Below are 20,718 nucleotides of genomic sequence, written 5' to 3' on the forward strand. Positions count from 1 at the left end.
TAGTGGTGGTAGAAGTAGTGGTGGTGGTGGTAGTAGTGTTGGTGTTTCTAGTAGTAGTGGTAGTATTAGTAGTGGTGGTAGTAGTAGTAGTGGTGGTGGTAGTGGTGGTAGTAGTAGTGGTGGTAGTAGTAATAGTAGTGGTGGTAGTAGTAATAGTAGTGGTGGTAGTAGTAGTGGTGGTGGTAGTGGAAGTAGTGGTAGTAGTAGTAGGGGTGGTGGTGGTAGTAGTGGTGGTGGTAGCGGTGTTAGTGGTAGCGGAAGTAGTGGTGGTATTAATAGTGTTAGTGGTAGTTGTATTAGTGGTAGTAGTAGTGGTGGTAGTAGTGATGGTAGTAGTGGTAGTAGTAGTAGTAGTGGTAGTTGTAGTAGTGGTAGTAGTAGTGGTGGTAGTAGTGGTGTTAGTGGTAGTAGTGGTGGTAGTAGTAGTGGTAGTAGTAGTGGTAGTGGTAGCGGTATTGGAAGTAGTGGTAGTAGTAGTGGTGGTAGTAGATGGTGGTAGTAGTAGTGGTAGATGGTGGTGGTATTAGTAGTTTTAGTGGTAGTTGTATTAGTGGTAGTAGTAGTAGTAGTTGTAGTAGTAGTGGTGGTAGTAGTAGTGGTAGTAGTGGTGGTGGTAGTAGTGGTGGTAGTGGTGGTGGTAGTAGTGGTGGTAGTAGTAGTGGTGGTGGTAGTAGTGAGTAGTAGTGATGGTGGTAGTAGTGGTGGTGGTAGTGGTGGTGGTAGTAGTGGTGGTAGTAGTAGTGGTAGTAGTAGTGGTGGTGGTAGTAGTGGTGGTAGTGGAAGTAGTAGTGGTGGTAGTAGTAGTGGTGGTAGTAGTAGTGGTAGCAGTAGTGGTTGTAGTAGTAGTGGTAGTTGTATTAGTAGTAGAAGTAATAGTAGTATTAGTAGTAGTAGTAATAGTAGTGTTAGTAGTAGTAGTAGTGGTAGTAGTAGTGTTAGTAGTAGTAGTAGTGGTAGTTGTATTAGTAGTAGTGGTAGTTGTATTAGTAGTAGTGGTAGTTGTATTAGTAGTAGTGGTAGTAGTAGAAGTAATAGTAGTATTAGTAGTAGTAGTAATAGTAGTGTTAGTAGTAGTAGTAGTGGTAGTAGTAGTGTTAGTAGTAGTAGTAGTGGTAGTTGTATTAGTAGTAGTGGTAGTAGTAGTGTTAGTAGTAGAAGTAGTGTTATTAGTAGTAGTAGTAGTAGTGGTATCAGTAGTAGTAGTGTTATTAGTGGTAGTTGTAGTAGTAGTAGTGGTAGTAGTGGTAGTAGTAGTGGTAGTTGTATTAGTAGTGGTGGTAGCAGTAGTGATAGTATTAGTAGTGGTAGTGGTGGTAGTAGTAGTGGTAGTTGTATTAGTAGTGGTGGTAGTAGTAGTGGTAGCAGTAGTGGTGGTAGTAGTAGTGGTAGTTGTAGTAGTAGTAGTGGTAGTAGTGGTAGTAGTAGTGGTAGTAGTATTAGTAGTAGTAGTAATAGTAGTGTTAGTAGTAGTAGTAGTGGTAGTAGTAGTGTTAGTAGTAGTAGTGTTATTAGTAGTAGTAGTAGTAGTAGTGGTAGCAGTAGTGGTGGTAGTAGTAGTGGTAGTTGTATTAGTAGTAGTGGTAGTAGTAGTGGTGGTAGTGGTAGTAGTAGTAGTGGTAGTTGTATTAGTAGTAGTGGTATCTCGCATAAATAGTATTAATAGTGGTAGTGGTAGTGTTAGTAGTAGAAGTAGTGTTATTAGTAGTAGTGGTAGTAGTAGTAGTAGTAGTGGTATCTAGCATAAACAGTGCTCAGGGAGTTTATTGTTTGTGCTTTTCTTTTAACTAATTTCTGTCTTCTATTCATGTGAGGTTCTAGTAAGCAATTTCTGTGTTCATACAAGTGGCTGACTGTACAAATCCTCACTTATCAGTAGCTGCATTTTGGCAGTACGACCAGATCTTGTTTGGAGAACAAACAAAAGATATCTCAGTTTCAAGGTCTCGGCTTAGAGAGGAGAAACCTTGTGAGGAATCACATGTTATGGACCAGTATTGGTCCGTCACATGAATAGAACAAAACGGTAATGAGTCATTAATTATGCTAAATCATGCAAATATAAAATTGTCTGTGTATAAGACAGCTGCTGGGTCTGACCGGGGAGAGTTCCTGATTGACATGTGTACTAGCACATTGACAATAAACAATTATTTATTTAAAGATTGACTTTGAGTGTCCCTGTGTAAGAATTTCCACGACACAGTGTACGAAAAATAGCGTTCCAAAGAAGAGTCAGAAATAAGTTGTACAATATTTTAAAGTGTAACTGCTGAAGCAAGTCACACTAATAAAAGAAAACTAAGATTAAAAGTAATATGACAGAGTGTCACCTTGGCAACAGCTCCTGGAGATTGGTCAGGAGTTTGTTGTTGGTTGTTTGAAGTATTACTTGGACGAGTAATCCTCTGTAATACAGAAAAACAACATCACATTCTGCAGGTTCTGGCAGTGACTCAAGTTGTAGAAAGTTGGTTTGGTAGAACTCCTTTCAAAATACCTTCAAAAATTGGTCCAGTTTCGATTGTTTCTTCACTCTATCTCCCATGGTACAATTCTGCCAGCTGCACAAACAAAGACGTGACTTTCGTATGGTAATAAGGAAACCTTCAAAATAGAAGCATGCATTTCAATACATTGTAATATCATTAGTTGAATAATAAGATAAAATTGGCCATTGATTAAAATGATATTTTAACAAGAAAAGGCGATAAGTTATTATCCTGTTGTCTAGTCACTTTATCCCTACCTACAGTTGAAGTCGGAAGTTTACATACACCTTAGCCAAATACATTTAAACTCAGTTTTTCACAATTCCTGATATTTAATCCTAGTCAAAATGCCCTGGTTTAGGTCAGTTAGTATCACCACTTTATTTTAAGAATGTGAAATGTCAGAATAATAGAGATAATTATTTATTTTAGCTTTTATTTATTTTATCACAGTCCCAGGTGGTCAAAACTTTACATACACTCAATTAGTATTTGCTAGCATTGCCTTTAAATTGTTTAACTTGGGTCAAACGTTACGGGTAGCCTTCCACAAGCTTCCCACAATAAGTTGGGTGAATTTTGGCCCATTCCTCCTGACAGAGCTGGTGTAACCGAGTCAGGTTTGTAGGCATCCTTGCTTGCACATGCTTTTTCAGTTCTGCCCACAAATGTTATTTTGGATTGAGGTCAGGGCTTTGTGATGGCCACTCCAATACCTTGACTTTGTTGTCCTTAACCCATTTTGCCACAACTTTGGAAATATGCTTGGGGTCATTGTCCATTTGGAAGACCCATTTGCGACCAAGCTTTAACTTCCTGACTGATGTCTTGAGATATTGCTTAAATATATCCACATAATTTTACTCCTCATGATGCCATCTATTTTGTGAAGTGCACCAGTCCCTCCTGCAGCAAAGCACCCCACAACATGATGCTGCCACCGCCGTGCTTCACGGTTGGGATGGTGTTCTTTGGCTTGCAAGCCTCCCCCTTTTTGCTCCAAACACAACGATGGTCATTATGGCCAAACAGTTCTATTTTTGTTTCATCAGACCAGAGGACATTTCTCCAAAAAGTACGGTCTTTGTCCCCATGTACAGTTGCAAACCGTAGTCTGGCTTTTTTATGGCTGTTTTGGAGCAGTGGCTTCTTCCTTGCTGAGCGGCCTTTCAGGTTATGTCGATATAGGACTCGTTTTACTGTGGCTATAGATACTTTTGTACCTATTTCCTCCAGCATTTTCACAAGGTCCTTTGCTGTTCTTCTGGGATTGATCTGCACTTTTCACATCAAAGTACGTTCAAATCTAGGAGACAGAACGCGTCTCCTTCCTGAGCGGTATGACGGCTGCATGGTCCCATGGTGTTTATACTTGCGTACTATTGTTTGTACAGATGAACGTGGTACCTTCAGGTGTTTGGAAATTGTTCCCAAGGATGAACCAGACTTGTGGAGGTCTACAATTTTTCTGAGGTCTTGGCTGATTTCTTTTTGATTTTCCCATGATGTCAAGCAAAGAAGCACTGAGTTTGAAGGTAGGCCTTGAAATACATCCACAGGTACACCTCCAATTGACTCAAATGATGTCAATTAGCCTATCAGAAGCTTCTAAAGCCATGACATCATTTTCTGGAATTTTCCAAGCTGTTTAAAGGCACAGTCAACTTAGTGTATGTAAACTTCTGACCCACTGGAATTGTGATACAGTGAATTATAAGTGAAATAATCTGTCTGTAAACAATTGTTGGAAGAATGACTTGTGTCATGCACAAAGTAGATGTCCTAACCGACTTGCCAAAACTATAGTTTGTTAACAAGAAATTTGTGGAGTGGTTGAAAAACAAGTTTTAATGACTCCAAACTAAGTGTATGTAAACTTCCGACTTCAACTGTATATGCACATCTACTCAGTACAGGTACCCCGTGTATATAGACAAGTTATCGTTAGTCATTGTGGATGTATTTCTTGTGTTATTATTTCTCTGTGCATTGTTGGGAAGGACCCGTTAGTAAGCATTACACTGTTAGTCTACACCTGTTGTTTACCAAGCATTACACTGTTAGTCTACACCTGTTGTTTACCAAGCATTACACTGTTAGTCTACACCTGTTGTTTACCAAGCATTACACTGTTAGTCTACACCTGTTGTTTACCAAGCATTTCACTGTTAGTCTACACCTGTTGTTTACCAAGCATTACACTGTTAGTCTACACCTGTTGTTTACCAAGCATTTCACTGTTAGTCTACACCTGTTGTTTACAAAGCATTACACTGTTAGTCTACACCTGTTGTTTACCAAGCATTTACCTGTTAGTCTACACCTGTTGTTTACCAAGCATTACACTGTTAGTCTACACCTGTTGTTTACCAAGCATTTACCTGTTAGTCTACACCTGTTGTTTACCAAGCATTTACCTGTTAGTCTACACCTGTTGTTTACCAAGCATTACACTGTTAGTCTATACCTGTTGTTTACCAAGCATTTCACTGTTAGTCTACACCTGTTGTTTACCAAGCATTACACTGTTAGTCTACACCTGTTGTTTACCAAGCATGAGATAAATTAAATGTGATACTAACCAAATACAGAGCCTTGAAAAAGTGTTCATACCCCTTGAATTTATTCACATTTTATTGAGCTACAAAATGAGATTGAAATGGATTTAATTGTCATTTTTTGTCAACAACCTACACAAAAATACTCAGTAATCAATGTTCCCTCTAAGCTGCGCGTGTTTGTCTGCTGCACAGAAGAAATATCAGCCCAAGGAAAGAAGCACAAGATTGAATTTCACTCAACTTTCTACAGTTTTCCCTGTTAGTTAACAATTTCAACGTTTCCCTTTACTGTGGCAATTGTGATTGAATCAACGCAATGTTAGTCACTTTCAATATAAGATACTTTGTTGTTATTCTGGCAGCACTGTTTGACGTGACAGTAAGTTAGCCGTAGCTGGCTATCTAGCAAGCAAGGGATAAGAACGTTGCCAGCCAGTATGGGTCACGTCTCTGGCAACCGAACCAACAGAACATACGACCAGCCAGCTTGGGTAGCAACCCTAGATTTGAGTTGGGACTATATCTTGTGGAAGGATAAAAAAGAATAAATAAATGCATCAAAATAATGTTTTTAATGAAAATATGTCAATCATTATTTGAATATGTTGGTAACCCGTTGTATAAAAGTGATAATGCCAGAGAAGCCAGTGTTTGGAGGATATATTGGCACGGGTGTTGTTAGGCCCGAGACAAAGTCCAAACACGGCTTCTCTGGCAATGGCATTAGACCATTGCAATATATGGATCTGTGCCATTTACTTTGAACTGGACTGTGTTTACAGCAGTGGTCATGAGTAGATGTGCTTGTTTTGAGATCAAAGCCAGAGCTGCATCAAACAGGGGGTGACACTTGACTAGGGGCATCAGACAACACAACATTTTTAGTCACCTCCTTGACATAAGGACAAGTGGATAAACAGGTTAATGTGAATAGTTTTTTTCAAAAGTTTCATGGAATGTAGGCATACATTGAACACCACACATTGGCTGCTACTGTAGGCTGAATGATAGAACGGCTATTTCCATGTTAAAATGTTAGGGGATGCATTTTATCCATTGTTTTTCATTTTCTCAAATAGCCACTCTAGCATACTTGGCCACTGTAAAAACCTCTATGGGATCGGTGTCCCACCCATGGGATGGTTGTGCTAACGTAGGCTAATGCGATTAGCATGAGGTTGTAAGTAACAAGAACATTTCCCAGGACATAGACATATCTGATATTGTCAGAAAACTTTAATTCTTGTTAATCTAACTGTACTGTCTGATTTACAGTAGCTATTACAGTGAAATAATACCATGCTGTTGTTCGAGTGCACAATTCTGAACATGAAAAGTTATTAATAAACAAATTAGGCACATTTGTGCAGTCTGGATACAACATTTTGAACAGAAATGCAATGGTTCATTGGATCAGTCCTTTCACATTTCCACAAACTTCAAAGGGTTTCCTTTCAAATGGTACCATGAATATGCATATCCTTGCTTCAGGTCCTGAGCTACAGGCAGTTAGATTTGGGTATGTCATTTCAGGTCCTGAGCTACAGGCAGTTAGATTTGGGTTTTGTCATTTTAGGCAAAAATTTCAAAAAAGGTTCCAATCCTGAAGAGGTTTTAAAACTGTAACTTAAAGCAGGAACAGCCTCAGTGTTCACAGTAAACGCTGAGCAGTTTTTTCATGTCCTGCGACTAGCAGGACAAAATTCAGCTAGCTAACAGGATCAACTAAATACAAGTCCCCCTAGATACAGCCATGTCTCATAGTCACGTTATGAGATTTGTAAATGAGAGAAGAATATAATAATACAAATATAATTTCCCCCAAAACCTACAGGACGGGAGCTCTCCAGGAACAAGGTTGGAGTGCCCTGGCCTACACAACCGCTTTCAACATACCAGTATTTGTGTACAATTTTAAAAGAAATGCTAGTAAAAAGAAAATATGTCAAATTATCATTTTTTTCAAAGGTGGTTGCGAAGCTGTGAAAAAAAAGTTGTACTGCACGAGTGCAAAAAAGTGTTATATTCCCAAAGTTTAGCAAGTATTTGCAGCCCCCCCAAGTGTCACCCCTCCCCTAGCCAAGTGTCACCCCTCCTCACCCCTCTTCCTCAACCCTCCCCTAGTCAAGTATCACCACTCCTCCTAAAGCCTCCCCTAGTCAAGTATCACCACTCCTCCTCACCCCTTCCCTAGTCAAGTGTCACCCCTCCTCACCCCTCCCCTAGACAAGTGTCACCCTTCTTCCTCACCCCTCCCCTAGTCAAGTGTCACCCCTCCTCCTCACCCCTCCCCTAGTCAAGTATCACCACTCCTCCTAAACCCTCCCCTAGTCAAGTATCACCACTCCTCCTAAACCCTCCCCTAGTCAAGTATTTTACATTTACATTTAAGTCATTTAGCAGACGCTCTTATCCAGAGCGACTTACAAATTGGTGCATTCACCTATAATATCCAGTAGAACAAACACTTTACAATAGTGCATCTAAATCCTTTAAAGGGGGGGGGGTTAGAAGGATTACTTTATCCTATCCCAAGTATTCCTTAAAGAGGTGGGGTTTCAGGTGTCTCCGGAAGGTGGTGATTGACTCCGCTGTCCTGGCATCGTGAGGGAGATTGTTCCACCATTGGGGTGCCAGAGCGGCGAACAGTTTTGACTGGGCTGAGCGGGAACTGTGCTTCCTCAGAGGTAGGGAGGCGAGCAGGCCAGAGGTGGATGAACGCAGTGCCCTTGTTTGGGTGTAGGGCCTGATCAGAGCCTGAAGGTACGGAGGTGCCGTTCCCCTCACAGCTCCGTAGGCAAGCACCATGGTCTTGTAGCGGATGCGAGCTTCAACTGGAAGCCAGTGGAGAGAGCGGAGGAGCGGGGTGACGTGAGAGAACTTGGGAAGGTTGAACACCAGACGGGCTGCGGCGTTCTGGATGAGTTGTAGGGGTTTGATGGCACAGGCAGGGAGCCCAGCCAACAGCGAGTTGCAGTAATCCAGACGGGAGATGACAAGTGCCTGGATTAGGACCTGCGCCGCTTCCTGTGTGAGGCAGGGTCGTACTCTGCGAATGTTGTAGAGCATGAACCTACAGGATCGGGTCACCGCCTTGATGTTAGTGGTATCACCACTCCTCCTCACCCCTCCCCTAGTCAAGTATCACCACTCCTCCTAAACCCTCCCCTAGTCAAGTATCAACACTCCTCCTAAATCCTCCCCTAGTCAAGTATCACCACTCCTCCTAAACCCTCCCCTAGTCAAGTATCACCACTCCTCCTAAACCCTCCCCTAGTCAAGTATCACCACTCCTCCTAAACCCTCCCCTAGTCAAGTATCACCACTCCTCCTAAACCCTCCCCTAGTCAAGTATCACCACTCCTCCTAAACCCTCCCCTAGTCAAGTATCACCACTCCTCGTAAATCCTCCCCTAGTGAGTTATGGAATTAGTTCCTAATATGTATTTCATACCATGCTGATCCCAGAGGTCACGTGATTATGGCTGAGAAAAATATCATGCTGTAGCCTACTGCCTTCAAAGTTTTTGAGTAATTATTTTCATGGACATTTGGTTTTGTTCATCAAGTACTCTGTCACTGTGAGAAGAACATAGGATATCAGCCGACTGTCTCCTAGACATAGAAAATGGAACGATAAGAGGGTGTGCCTTATTGGCACAGATGATCTGTGATCAAATGTGGTTGATCAACAAGGACTGCCTTCTTTATAGTAACTCTGTGCACACTTGAACAATGTATTAATGTATAAACATATAGCTTTCTTTATTGATAATTCATATTTCTGTCATGACAGTCTTGACCTAAAAACAACATATTTCACAATGTTTCACTCAGAGATCATAACAGCGGGCTACTTACACGATAGTTCTTCCAAAACGACAGGACAGTCCACAATTCGGAAATATGATCCACACCACAGTTGCAAAATGTTACATTCACAGACTCTTCAATAACATATTCCTTCCATCTGTAAACACTTGACACATGGCCAAACTTTTTACACTTATTGCATTGAATTGGGTTTTGCACAAACACTCTTACAGCGTATCTTATATATCCCAACTTTACATAGAGTGTTAAATTCTCATGTTTATATAATATTTTTTTAACTAGGCAAGTCAGTTAAGAACAAATTCTTATTTACAATGACATTCTCCATACGGGTCAAGCGACGTGCATTAACCACGCCTGGAATTTCTAGCCTAAGATATTGATTATCAATGTCCAACAGGATGCTTTTATCGGTGCCCTGCTCTGAAAATCAAAGCCTTCATAATTCCGCGAGCCACAATGCACACCTCTTTTTGGTTAAACTATGGTTTATATGAATCAACATTAATACATTTGGTTAAACTATGGTTTCCATGAATCAATCAACATTAATACATTTGGTTAATCTATGGTTTACATGAATCAATCAACATTAATACATTTGGTTAATCTATGGTTTACATGAATCAACATTAAAACATTTGGTTAAACTATGGTTTACATGAATCAATCAACATTAATACATTTGGTTAATCTATGGTTTACATGAATCAATCAACATTAATACATTTGGTTAATCTATGGTTTACATGAATCAATCAACATTAAAACATTTGGTTAAACTATGGTTTACATGAATCAATCAACATTAATACATTTGGTTAAACTATGGTTTACATGAATCAATCAACATTAATACATTTGGTTAAACTATGGTTTACATGAATCAATCAACATTAATACATTACTTACCTCATAAAAAACCGTATCATATGTGTTGGGATACCAAAGTTTAGAAATAGGCTACTTTTCCATGAAGTACTCTGTCACTGTGAGAAGAAAGTAGGATATCAGCCGACTGTATCCTAGACCAAGAAAATGGCACGATAAGGAAGAGGGTGTGCCTTTATTGGCACAGATCAGCTGTGATGAAAGGTGGTCGATCAAGGACTGCCTTCTTTATAGTAACTCTGTATACTAGAACAATGTATTAATGTATAATCATATAGCTTTCTTTATTGATAATTCATATTTATGGATTTACACATGTCATGACAGTCTCAATTTAAAAACAAACATATTTCACAATGTTTCACTCAGAGATCATAACAGCGGGCTACTTACCCGGATAGTTCCTCCAACACGACAGGACAGTCCACGAGAACTGTGAGCAGCATAAACTATTATCTAACGCTGTGTTGATGACCTGGGCAGAATAACATTAAATGAAACCGGCAGACCCTCTCAGAAGGCGACAGAAAGATGATGATCATTAATGTATTCTTCTTCTTTGGTATAATGGTGTTCGCAAACACAGGAGATTTGCTGTACAGTCTTGGCCAAATGTTTTGAGAATGACACAAATATTAATTTCCACAAAGTTTGCTGCTTCAGTGTCTTTAGATATTTTTGTCAGATGTTACTATGAAATACTGAAGTATAATTACAAGCATTTCATAAGTGTCAAAGGCTTTTATTGACAATTACATGAAGTTGGTGCAAAGAGTCAATATTTGCAGTGTTGACCCTTCTTTTTCAAGACCTCTGCAATCCGCCCTGGCATGCTGTCTATTGACTTCTGGGCCACATCCTGACTGATGGCAGCCCATTCTTGCATAATCAATGCTTGGAGTTTGTCAGAATTTGTGGGTTTTTGTTTGTCCACTCGCCTCTTGAGGATTGACCACAAGTTCTCAATGGGATTAAGGTCTGGGGAGTTTCCTGGCCATGGACCCAAAATATCAATGTTTTGTTCCCCGAGCCACTTAGTTATCACTTTTGCCTTATGGCAAGGTGCTCCATCATGCTGGAAAAGGCATTGTTCATCACCAAACTGTTCCTGGATGGTTGGGAGAAGTTGCTCTCTCTCCCCCTCACATTGTGCTCTCTCTCTCTCTCTCCCTCACATTGTGCTCTCTCTCTCTCTCTCTCTCTCTCCCTCACATTGTGCTCTCAATCTCTCTCTCTCTCCCCCTCACATTGTGCTCTCTCTCTCTCCCCCTCACATTGTGCTCTCTCTCTCTCTCTCTCCCCCCTCATATTGTGCTCTCTCTCTCTCCCCCTCACATTGTGCTCTCTCTCTCTCTCTCCCCCTCACATTGTGCTCTTTCTCTCTCTCCCCCTCACATTGTGCTCTCTCTCTCTCTCCCCCTCACATTGTGCTCTCTCTCTCCCCCCTCACATTGTGCTCTCTCTCTCTCCCCCTCACATTGTGCTCTCTCTCTCTCTCCCCCCCTCACATTGTGCTCTCTCTCTCTCTCTCTCTCTCTCTCCCCCTCACATTGTGCTCTCTCTCTCTCTCTGTTAGTCACCAAGAAGAAGGCGACTCAATTACCACCCCATCGACGGGGGGATTGTGCGATAAACCTCCAGGTAGACGCCACACTTCCTAGGAGTCACGTGTATCCCCTGTCACAGGCGGAGATGGCGGCTATGGAGACATATGTCACTGAATCCCTGCATCAGGGGTACATTCGGTCCTCCACTTCACCCGCCTCCTCGAGTTTCTTTTTTGTGAAGAAGAAGGAGGGAGGTCTGCGCCCGTGTATTGACTATCGAGCCCTAAACCAGATCACTGTGAGGTGCAGTTACCCACTACCTCTCATAGCCACAGCGATTGAGTCAATGCACGGGGCGCGCTTCTTCACGAAACTAGATCTCAGGAGAGCTTACAACCTGGTGTGTATCGGGAGGGAGACGAGTGGAAGACAGCATTTAGTACCACCTCAGGGCATTATGAGTACTGTGGTGGCTAATTTCTGTATTACCAAATGAGGAGAGTTACAAACTTCACACACCAGTCAGAGTTATACTTAAACTACATCTTGTAGTGCAACTGTCAACATTCATTATCCAAAGGGATACATTCTAATGACAAGTATCTCACATACTCACAAATGTATGCATATTATACAAATAAAACATCTTAATTATCTATGTTACCCAACTAATTCTGATTCATCCGCCACAGTACCTCGTCATGCCGAACGGGTTGATGAATGCTCCATCAGTCTTCCAAGCCTTTGTGGACGAGTTTTTCAGGGACCTGCACGGGCAGGGTGTAGTGGTGTATATTGATGACATTCTGATATACTCCACAATACACTCCGAGCATGTGTCCTTGGTGCGCAGGGTGCTTGGAAGACTGTTGGAGCATGACCTGTACATCAAGGCTGAGAAATGCCTGTTCTTCCAGCAGTCCGTCTCCTTCCTAGGATACCGCATTTCCACCTCGGGTGGAGATGGAGAGTGACCGCATTTCAGCGTAATTGGCCGACTCCCAACACGGTAAAGGAGGTGCAGCGGAATCTAGGGTTTGCCAACTACTACCGGAGGTTTATCCGGGGTTTTGGTCAGGTAGCGGCTCCCATTACCTCACTGATAAAGGGGGTTCCGGTTCGGTTGCAGTGGTCGGCTGAGGCGGATAGGGCTTTTGGTCACCTGAGGGCTCTGTTTAGGTGCCGGTGCTGGCCCATCCGGATCCCTCTTTGGGGTTCACGGTGGAGGTGGACACGTCCGAGGCTGGGATAGGAGTTGTGCTCTCTCAGCGCTCGGGCACGCCACTGAAGCTCCACCCCTGTGCCTTCTTCTCAAAGAAGATCAGCCCGGCGGAGCGAAACTATGATCTGGGGGATCGGGAGCTGTTGGCTGTCGTCAAAGCGTTGAAGACGTGGAGACATTGGCTTGAGGGGGCTAAACACCCTTTTCTCATCTGGACTGACCATCTGGACTGACCACCGTAACCTGGAGTACATCCGGGCGGCGAGGAGACTGAACCCTCGCAGGCAAGGTGGGCCATGTTTTTCACCCATTTTGTTTTACCCTTTCTAACAGACTAGGTTCCCAGAATGTGAAGGCAGACGCACTGGCCGGCTGTATGACACAGAGGAGCGGCCCATGGATCCTACCTCCATACTCCCGGCCTCCTGCCTGGTGGCGCCGGTAGTATGGGAGCTGGACGCGGACATTGAGCAGGCGTTACGTGCAGAGCCCGCTCCCCTCCAGTGTCCCGCTGGGCGTCTGTACATTCCGTCTGCTGTCCGTGACCGGCTGATCTATTGGGCCCACACATCACCCTCCTCTGGTCATCCAGGGATAGGTCGGACAGTGCGCTGTTTGAGTGGGAAGTACTGGTGGTCCACCTTGGCTAAGGACGTGAGGGTGTATGTTTCCTCCTGCTCGGTGTGTGCCCAGTGTAAGGCTCCTAGGCACCTGCCCAGAGGTAAGCTACACCCCTTACCCGTTCCACAACATCCTTGGTCGCACCTGTCGATTGATTTTTGTACCAATCTCCCCCCTTACAGGGTAACACCACGATCCTGGTCGTTGTGGACCGTTTCACCCCTAGAGTAATGGGCAGGTGGAGAGAGTGAACCAGGATGTGGGCAGGTTTCTGCGGTTGTATTGCCAGGACCGGCCGGGGGAGTGGGCAGCGGTCGTGCCCTGGGCCGAGATGGCTCAGAACTCGCTCCGCCACTCCTCCACTAACCTCTCCCCCTTCCAGTGCGTACTGGGGTACCAGCCAGGTTCTGGCGCCTTGGCATCAGAGTCAGACCAAGGCTCCTGCAGTGGACGACTGGTTCAGGCCCGCAGAGGAGACATGGGACGCCGCCCATGTTCACCTCCAGCAGGCCGTGCTGTGCCAGAAAACCAGCTTCCCCCCGATTACCGTATTAACCCCTCGTTCCCCTCGTTCCATAGCTGAACAACAAGATCTGATGGAGGCATGCTGTTGATGCAGCAATTCAAGGAGTAAAGGAACAAGTTGCTACATTTCAAGATTAACTGGACACCCAGATCGGATCAGTTTGAGCGCTAATAGAAATGGTGAATCGCATTCAGACTGAGGCAAGGGATGTGAAGATCTGCACTTCGGAACTTGAGAAGATGCGGTTCAAAATGGCGTCGCTTGAAGATCAAGACAGACGCAACAACGTGAGGGTCACAGGGATTGCTACAATCCCGGAGGGAGGTGATGCAATTGCTTTCCTGCAAGAAATCCTTCCCAAATGGATTTTGTCACTTGGTACTACTCGGCACCACTTGGTACTTAAGGGACCACAGGATCTACAACCAAAATGCAAAGAAGGACAACCCCCAGACCATGGTCTTCAAGGTTCTCAGATACAGAGACCGAAACGCTATTCTACAAGGAGCGCTGGGAGCAAGAAAGAATGCGCCCATCCAAGATGCCGGGAGAACCATACGTTTTTATGAGGACTACAGTGCCTTCACAAATCAGCGAAGGAAAGCATTTGCAGATGCAAATGCTCTGTTCTGATCTATCCCGCTACCCTGCGATTTACTTTCGGCGAGCAGCTCTCACCCTCGGGCGACAGGTCTATACGCCCCCCCCCCCCCACAAAGAGAGTGCTTTCCTTTACGGGAAGGGCCCGGACAGCAGGATGATAAGGAGACACAGAATGAAACGAGAGCAACTGGGCGCTAAAGACTCAGATAGCTAGCCGGTTAACGTTTAGTTGACTACTCAACTTAATATTTGTGTCATTCTCAAAACCTTTGGCCACGACTGTACATACACCTTAGCCAAATACATTTAAACTCCGTTTTTCACAATTCCTGACATTTAATCCTAGTAAAAATTCCCTGTCTTGGGTCAGTTAGGATCACCACTTTATTTTAAGAACGTGAAATGTCAGAATAATCGTAGAGAGAATGATTTATTTCAGCTTTTATTTTTTTCATCACATTCCCAGTGGGTCAGAAGTTTACATACACTCAATTCGTATTTGGTAGCATTGCCTTCAAATTGTTTAACTTGGGTCAAACGTTTCAGGTAGCCTTCCACAAGTTTCCCACAATAAGTTGGGTGAATTTTGGCCCATTCCTCCTGACAGAGCTGATGTAACTAATTCAGGTTTGTTGACCTCCTTGCTCGCACATGCTTTTTCAGTTCTGCCCACACATTTTCTATAGGATTGAGGTCAGGGCTTGTGATGGCCACTCCAATAGCTTGACATTGTTGTCCTTAAGCCATTTTGCCACAACTTTGGAAGTATGCTTGGGGTCATTGTCCATTTGGAAGACCCAATTGCGACCAAGCTTTAACTTCCTGACTGATGTCTTGAGATGTTGCTTCATTATATCCACATAATTTTACTTCTCATGATGCCATCTTTTTTGTGAAGTGCACCAGTCCCTCCTGCAGCAAAGCACCCCCACAACTTGATGCTGCCACCCCCGTGCTTCACTGTTGGGATGGTGTTCTTCGGCTTGCAAGTGTAGGGGGTAGGTCCCAAAGACCCTCCCCATTATTGATTAAGGGGACCTTAAGATTCATATGTTTTGCTGCAGGCCTTATAACAGATACTGTTGCTATGTGTCTAAAAACTCTAAAACTGCCACTATACGCTGCACAAGCCATCTATATTAGTCTTTGTGGTTAAGCCCTGGCTGTTGCGAGAGTGTGCTTGAGTAAGACCGAAACTAGATAAAGAGAAGTAACCACAATCTGGTTTTGACATGTTGATCTTGTGTGACAGGGGACAATGCTAATGAATTCAGAGAAGCTACTGTACTGGGTTACTTTATAAGGTAACTTCAGCTTATTGATACACACATACATTGACGCAGGTCATACCACTAGGGAGTGATCACATGTATAAAATCAGCTGTGCCCTTAGGTGCAGAACTTACTCTCAAACATTTACATTTAAGTCATTTAGCATGCGTGCTATGTTCCCGTTGTCAACTTCTGTCTGCAATTGCATTAATAAATTGATTTACTTCAAGATATTGTCTGATTGCTGATTTCACCAATAAGCAAATGATTGACAAGGAACAAGGAACCTACCCCAACACAAGCCTCCCCCTTTTTCCTCCAAACATAACGATGGTCATTATGGCCAAACAGTTCTATTTTTTGCAAACAGTAGTCTGGCTTTTTTATGGCGGTTTTGGAGCAGTGACTTCTTCCTTGCTGAGCGGCCTTTCAGGTTATGTCGATATAGGACTCGTTTTATTGTGGATATAGATACTTTCTACCTGTTTCCTCCAGCATCTTCACAAGGTCCTTTGCTGTTGTTCTGGGATTGATTTGCACTTTTTGCACCAAAGTACGTTCATCTCTAGGAGACAGAGCGCGTCTCCTTCCTGAGCGGTATGACGGCTGCGTGGTCACATGGTGTTTATACTTGCGTACTATTGTTTGTACAGATGAACGTGGTACCTTCAGGCGTTTGGAAATTGCTCCCAAGGATGAACCAGACTTTTTTCAGAATTTCTTTTCTGAGGTCTTGGCTGATTTCTTTTGATTTTCCCATGATGTCAAGCAAAGAGGCACTGAGTTTGAATGTAGGTGTCTCGTCCTGACCATAGTAAGTTGTTAGTTTCTATGGTAGAGTGGTCAGGGCGTGACAGGGGGTGTTTATCTGTTTTTTGTATTTCTATGTTTAGTTTCTAGGTTTGTATTTCTAGGTTGGTTTCTGTTTGGCGTGACCTCCAATTAGAGGCAGCCGGTTGTCGTTGTCTCTAATTGGAGGCCATATTTAAGTTGACGTTTGTCCCACTTGTGTTTGTGGGTGTTTATATTTTGAGTAGTGTGTTTTCTTCTCTGCATCACGGTTTGTTGTTTTGTGTTTCAAGTATTTAAGTGTATTGCATTCAGTTTCACGTTTAATAAATATGTGGAACTACGAACACGCTGCGCCTTCGTCCGATCCTTTAAACAGCCGTGACAGTTCAATTTTTTTTCTGAGGTCTTGGCTGATTTCTTTTGATTTTCCCATGATGTCAAGCAAAGAGGCACTGAGTTTGAAGGTAGGCCTTGAAATACATCCACAGGTACACCTCCAATTGACTCAAATGATGTCAATTAGCTGATCAGAAGCTTCTAAAGCCATGACATCATTTTCTGGAACTTTCCAAGCTGTTTAAAGACACAGTCAACTTAGTGTATGTAAACTTCTGACCCACTGGAATTGTGATACAGTGAATTATAACTGAAATAATCTGTCTGTAAACAATTGTTGAAAAAATGACTTGTCATGCACAAAGTAGATGTCCTAACCGACATGCCAAAACTATAGTTTGTTAACAAGAAATTTGTGGAGGGGTTGAAAAACGAGTTTTAATGACTCCAACCTAAGTGTATGTAAACTTCCGACTTCAACTGTACCTTCGGTAACCCGCCTCACCCAATGTGATATGGATGTGATACGGATCTGCTATTTTTAGATCTTATAGCTAGAACCTCCATCAGCTAGCTAGCCAGCTAGCCATCAGAAGCTAACCGGCTAATTAGCTACAAGCTATTTAGTCATTGTTAGCCACTGCTAGCGGCCTTTACCTTTAGCTCAGACACCAGCCGCGTTTAGCCTGGATAAAACCTGCCAGTCTGCACAGCGTGATATCAACCCTGAGCATATTGGACTGCTTTGCTCCACTACATCACCGGATTCCTGCCGTAAGCTCTAGACCATCTGGATCATCGCAATTGCTACCGGCCAAGCTAGCCTTGAGCCAGGCCCATCTCTCGGCCTGCTCAATGGACCCTATGATCACTCGGATACACAGCTGATGCCTCCCGGACTCTTCACTAGCACGACTAGAAGCAACTACATCACCGGATTCCTGCCGAGTGGCTATAGTGAATAACGCCCTTGTCCTGAAGTTGGCACCAGTTAGCCTCGAGCCAGGCGCATCTCCCGGCTAGAAAACAAATTACTCCAGCTACAATACCTCTTTTGCCAATTGGCATCGACCCATTGTCAACACGGAGCCCCGACGATCCATCACGACTGGTCTGCCGACGTAATTCCGTCCGATGTGCCCTCAACCGGCCTTTGCCAGACATCGGTGAAGACGCTTCTGCTTGCCCCGGCCTGCTAACTTTCTCAACGCCGTGTCTCCCGCATGCCTAGCGTAGTAACAGCTTCCCCGTTTCATCTATTGCTGTTCACTGGACCCTATGATCACTTGGCTACATAGCTGATGCCTGCTGGACTGTTCATTAATCACAGTACTCCATTTTTTAAATTTTGTTTCTGTCGGCCCCAGCCTCGAACTCAGGCCCTCTCTGCCCATTCATCACCATTTTACCCGTTGCTGTCTTAGCTGATTAGCTGTTGTTGTCTTACCCGTTGTTGTCTCAGCTAGCTCTCCCAATCAACACCTCTAATTGCTTTATGCCTCGCTTTATGTCTCTCTCTAATGTCAATATGCCTTGTATACTATTGTTTAGGATAGTTATCAATGTTTTATTTTACTGCGGAGCCCCTAGTCCCACTTAACATGCATCAGATAGCTCTTTTGTCCAATCTCCCACACATGTGGTGACCTCACCAAGCATAACTAGTGCCTCCAGAGATGCAATCTCTCTTATCGTCACTCAATGCCTGGGCTTACCTCCACTGTACCCGCACCCTACCAGTCTGTTCAATATGCCCTGAATCTATCCCACCACACCCAGAAATCTGCTCCTTTTATTCTCTGTCCCCAACGCACTTGACGAACAGTTTTGATAGCCTTCAGCCGTACCCTCATCCTATTCCTCCTCTATTCCTTGGGTGATGTAGAGGTTAACCCAGGCCTTGTGTGTCCCCAGGCACTCTCATTTGTTGACTTCTGTAACCGTAAAAGCCTTGGTTTAATGCATGTTAACATCAGAAGCCTCCTCCCGAAGCTTGTTTAGCACACTTCGCCAACCCTGATGTCCTAGCCGTGTCTGAATCCTGGCTTAGGAAGGCCACCAAAAATTCTGAAATTTCCATCCCCAACTATAACATTTTCTGTCAAGATAGAACTGCCAAAGGGGGCGGTGTTGCAATCTACTGCAGAAATAGCCTGCAAAGTTCCATCATACTTTCCAGGTCTATGCCCAAACAGTTCGAGCTTCTAATTTTAAAAATGAATCTCTCCAGAAATAAGTCTCTCACTGTTGCCGCCTGTTATAGACCCCCCTCAGCTCCCAGCTGTGCCCTGGACACCATATGTGAATTGATTGTCCCCCCATCTATCGTCAGAGTTCGTTCTGTTAGGTGACCTAAACTGGGATATGCTTAACACCCTGGCCGTCCTACAACCTGAGCTAGATGCCCTCAATCTCACACAAATGATCAAGGAACCCACCAGGTACAACCCTAAATCTGTAAACATGGGCACCCTCATAGATATTATCCTGACCAACCTGCCCTCCAAATACACCTCTGCTGTTTTCAATCAGGATCTCAGCGATCACTGCCTCATTGCCTCCATCCGTTATGGGGCCGCGATCAAGCGGCCACCCCTCATCACTGTCAAACGCTCCCTAATACACTGCTTCGAGCAGGCCTTTCTAATCGACCTGGCCCGGGTATCCTGGAAGGATACTGACCCCGTCCCGTCAGTAGACGATGCCTGGTTGTTCTTTAAAAGTAATTTCCTCACCATCTTAAATAAGCATGCCCCTTTCAAAAAATGTAGAACTAAGAACAGATATAGCCCTTTGTTCACTCCAGACCTGACTACCCTCGACCAGCACAAAAACATCCTGTGGCGTACTGCACTAGCATCGAATAGTCCCCGCGATATGCAACTTTTCAGGGAAGTCAGGAACCAATACACACAGTCAGTCAGGAAAGCAAAGGCTAACTTTTTCAAACAGAAATTTGCACCTTGTAGCTCTAACTCCAAAAAGTTTTGGGACACTGTAAAGTCCATGGAGAATAAGAGCACCTCCTCCCAGCTGCCCACTGCACTGAGACTAGGAAACACTGTCACCACCGATAAATCCACGATAATGGAGAATTTCAATAAGCATTTCTCTACGGCTGGCCATGCTTTTCTCCTGGCTACCCCAACCCCGGCCAACAGCTCCGCACCCCCCGCAGCTACTTGCCCAAGCTTCCCCAGCTTCTCCTTCACCCAAATCCAGATAGCAGATGTTCTGAAAGAGCTGCAAAACCTGGACCCGAACAAATCAGCTGGGCTAGACAATCTGGACCCTCTATTTCTAAAATGATCCGCCGCCATTGTCGCAACCCCTATTACCAGTCTGTTCAACCTGTCTTACGTATCGTCCGAGATTCCTAAAGATTGGACAGCTGCCGTGGTCATCCTCCTCTTCAAAGGGGGTGACACTCTAGACCCAAACTGTTGCAGACCTATATCCATCCTGCCCTGCCTTTCTAAAGTCTCGGAAAATTAAGTTAACAAACAGATCACTGACCATTTCGAATCCCACCGTACCGCCTCCGCTGTACAATCCAGTTTCCGAGCTGGTCATGGGTGCACCTCAACCACGCTCAAGGTACTAATCAATCTATCATAACCACCATCGATAAAAGATTGTACTGTACAGCTGTCTTCATCGACCTGGCCAAGGCTTTCGACTCTGTCAATCACCACATTCTTATCGGCAGACTCAACAGCCTTGGTTTCTCAAATGACTGCCTCACTTGGTTCACCAACTACTTCTCAGAAAGAGTTCAGTGTGTCAAATCGGAGGGCATGTTGTCCGAACCTCTGGCAGTCTCTATGGGGGTACCACAGGGTTCAATTCTCGGGCCGACTCTTTTCTCTGTATACATCAATGATGTCGCTCTTGCTGTGTGTGATTCCTTGATCCACCTCTACGCAGACAACACCATTCTGTATACATCTGGCCATTCTTTGGGCACTGTGTTAACAAACCTCCAAATGAGCTTCAATGCCATACAACACTCCTTCCGTGGCCT

General features: G+C 44.0%; 2 protein-coding genes across 10 annotated transcripts in view; both read right to left on the reverse strand.

Moving 5' to 3' along the window:
• LOC115157620 (protein FAM111A-like) overlaps positions 1–10,176 on the reverse strand; it is an 18,628-nt gene extending 8,452 nt beyond the window's left edge. For 2 of the 8 annotated variants that reach the window (XM_029706023.1, XM_029706021.1), the window contains exons 1-3: positions 5,072–5,247; positions 2,498–2,561; positions 2,331–2,405 (exon numbers count right to left, since the gene is read on the reverse strand). In XM_029706023.1, coding sequence (XP_029561883.1) covers positions 2,331–2,405; positions 2,498–2,561; positions 5,072–5,100 — 168 coding nt within the window. In that variant the 5' untranslated portion in view covers positions 5,101–5,247. Of the gene's footprint in view, positions 1–2,330; positions 2,406–2,497; positions 2,605–5,071; positions 5,248–6,946; positions 7,100–8,911; positions 9,352–9,796; positions 9,923–10,168 lie in introns of those variants that run through there. The other 6 variants (XM_029706027.1, XM_029706022.1, XM_029706024.1 and 3 more) reach the window with 6 other exon arrangements.
• The window catches only part of LOC115157619 (protein FAM111A-like), a 201,385-nt gene that overhangs the window by 118,084 nt on the left and 62,583 nt on the right, over positions 1–20,718 (reverse strand). The window lies entirely within an intron of this gene.

The sequence above is a fragment of the Salmo trutta genome, chromosome 21, assembly GCF_901001165.1.
Source record: "Salmo trutta chromosome 21, fSalTru1.1, whole genome shotgun sequence".
Taxonomy (NCBI): domain Eukaryota; kingdom Metazoa; phylum Chordata; class Actinopteri; order Salmoniformes; family Salmonidae; genus Salmo; species Salmo trutta.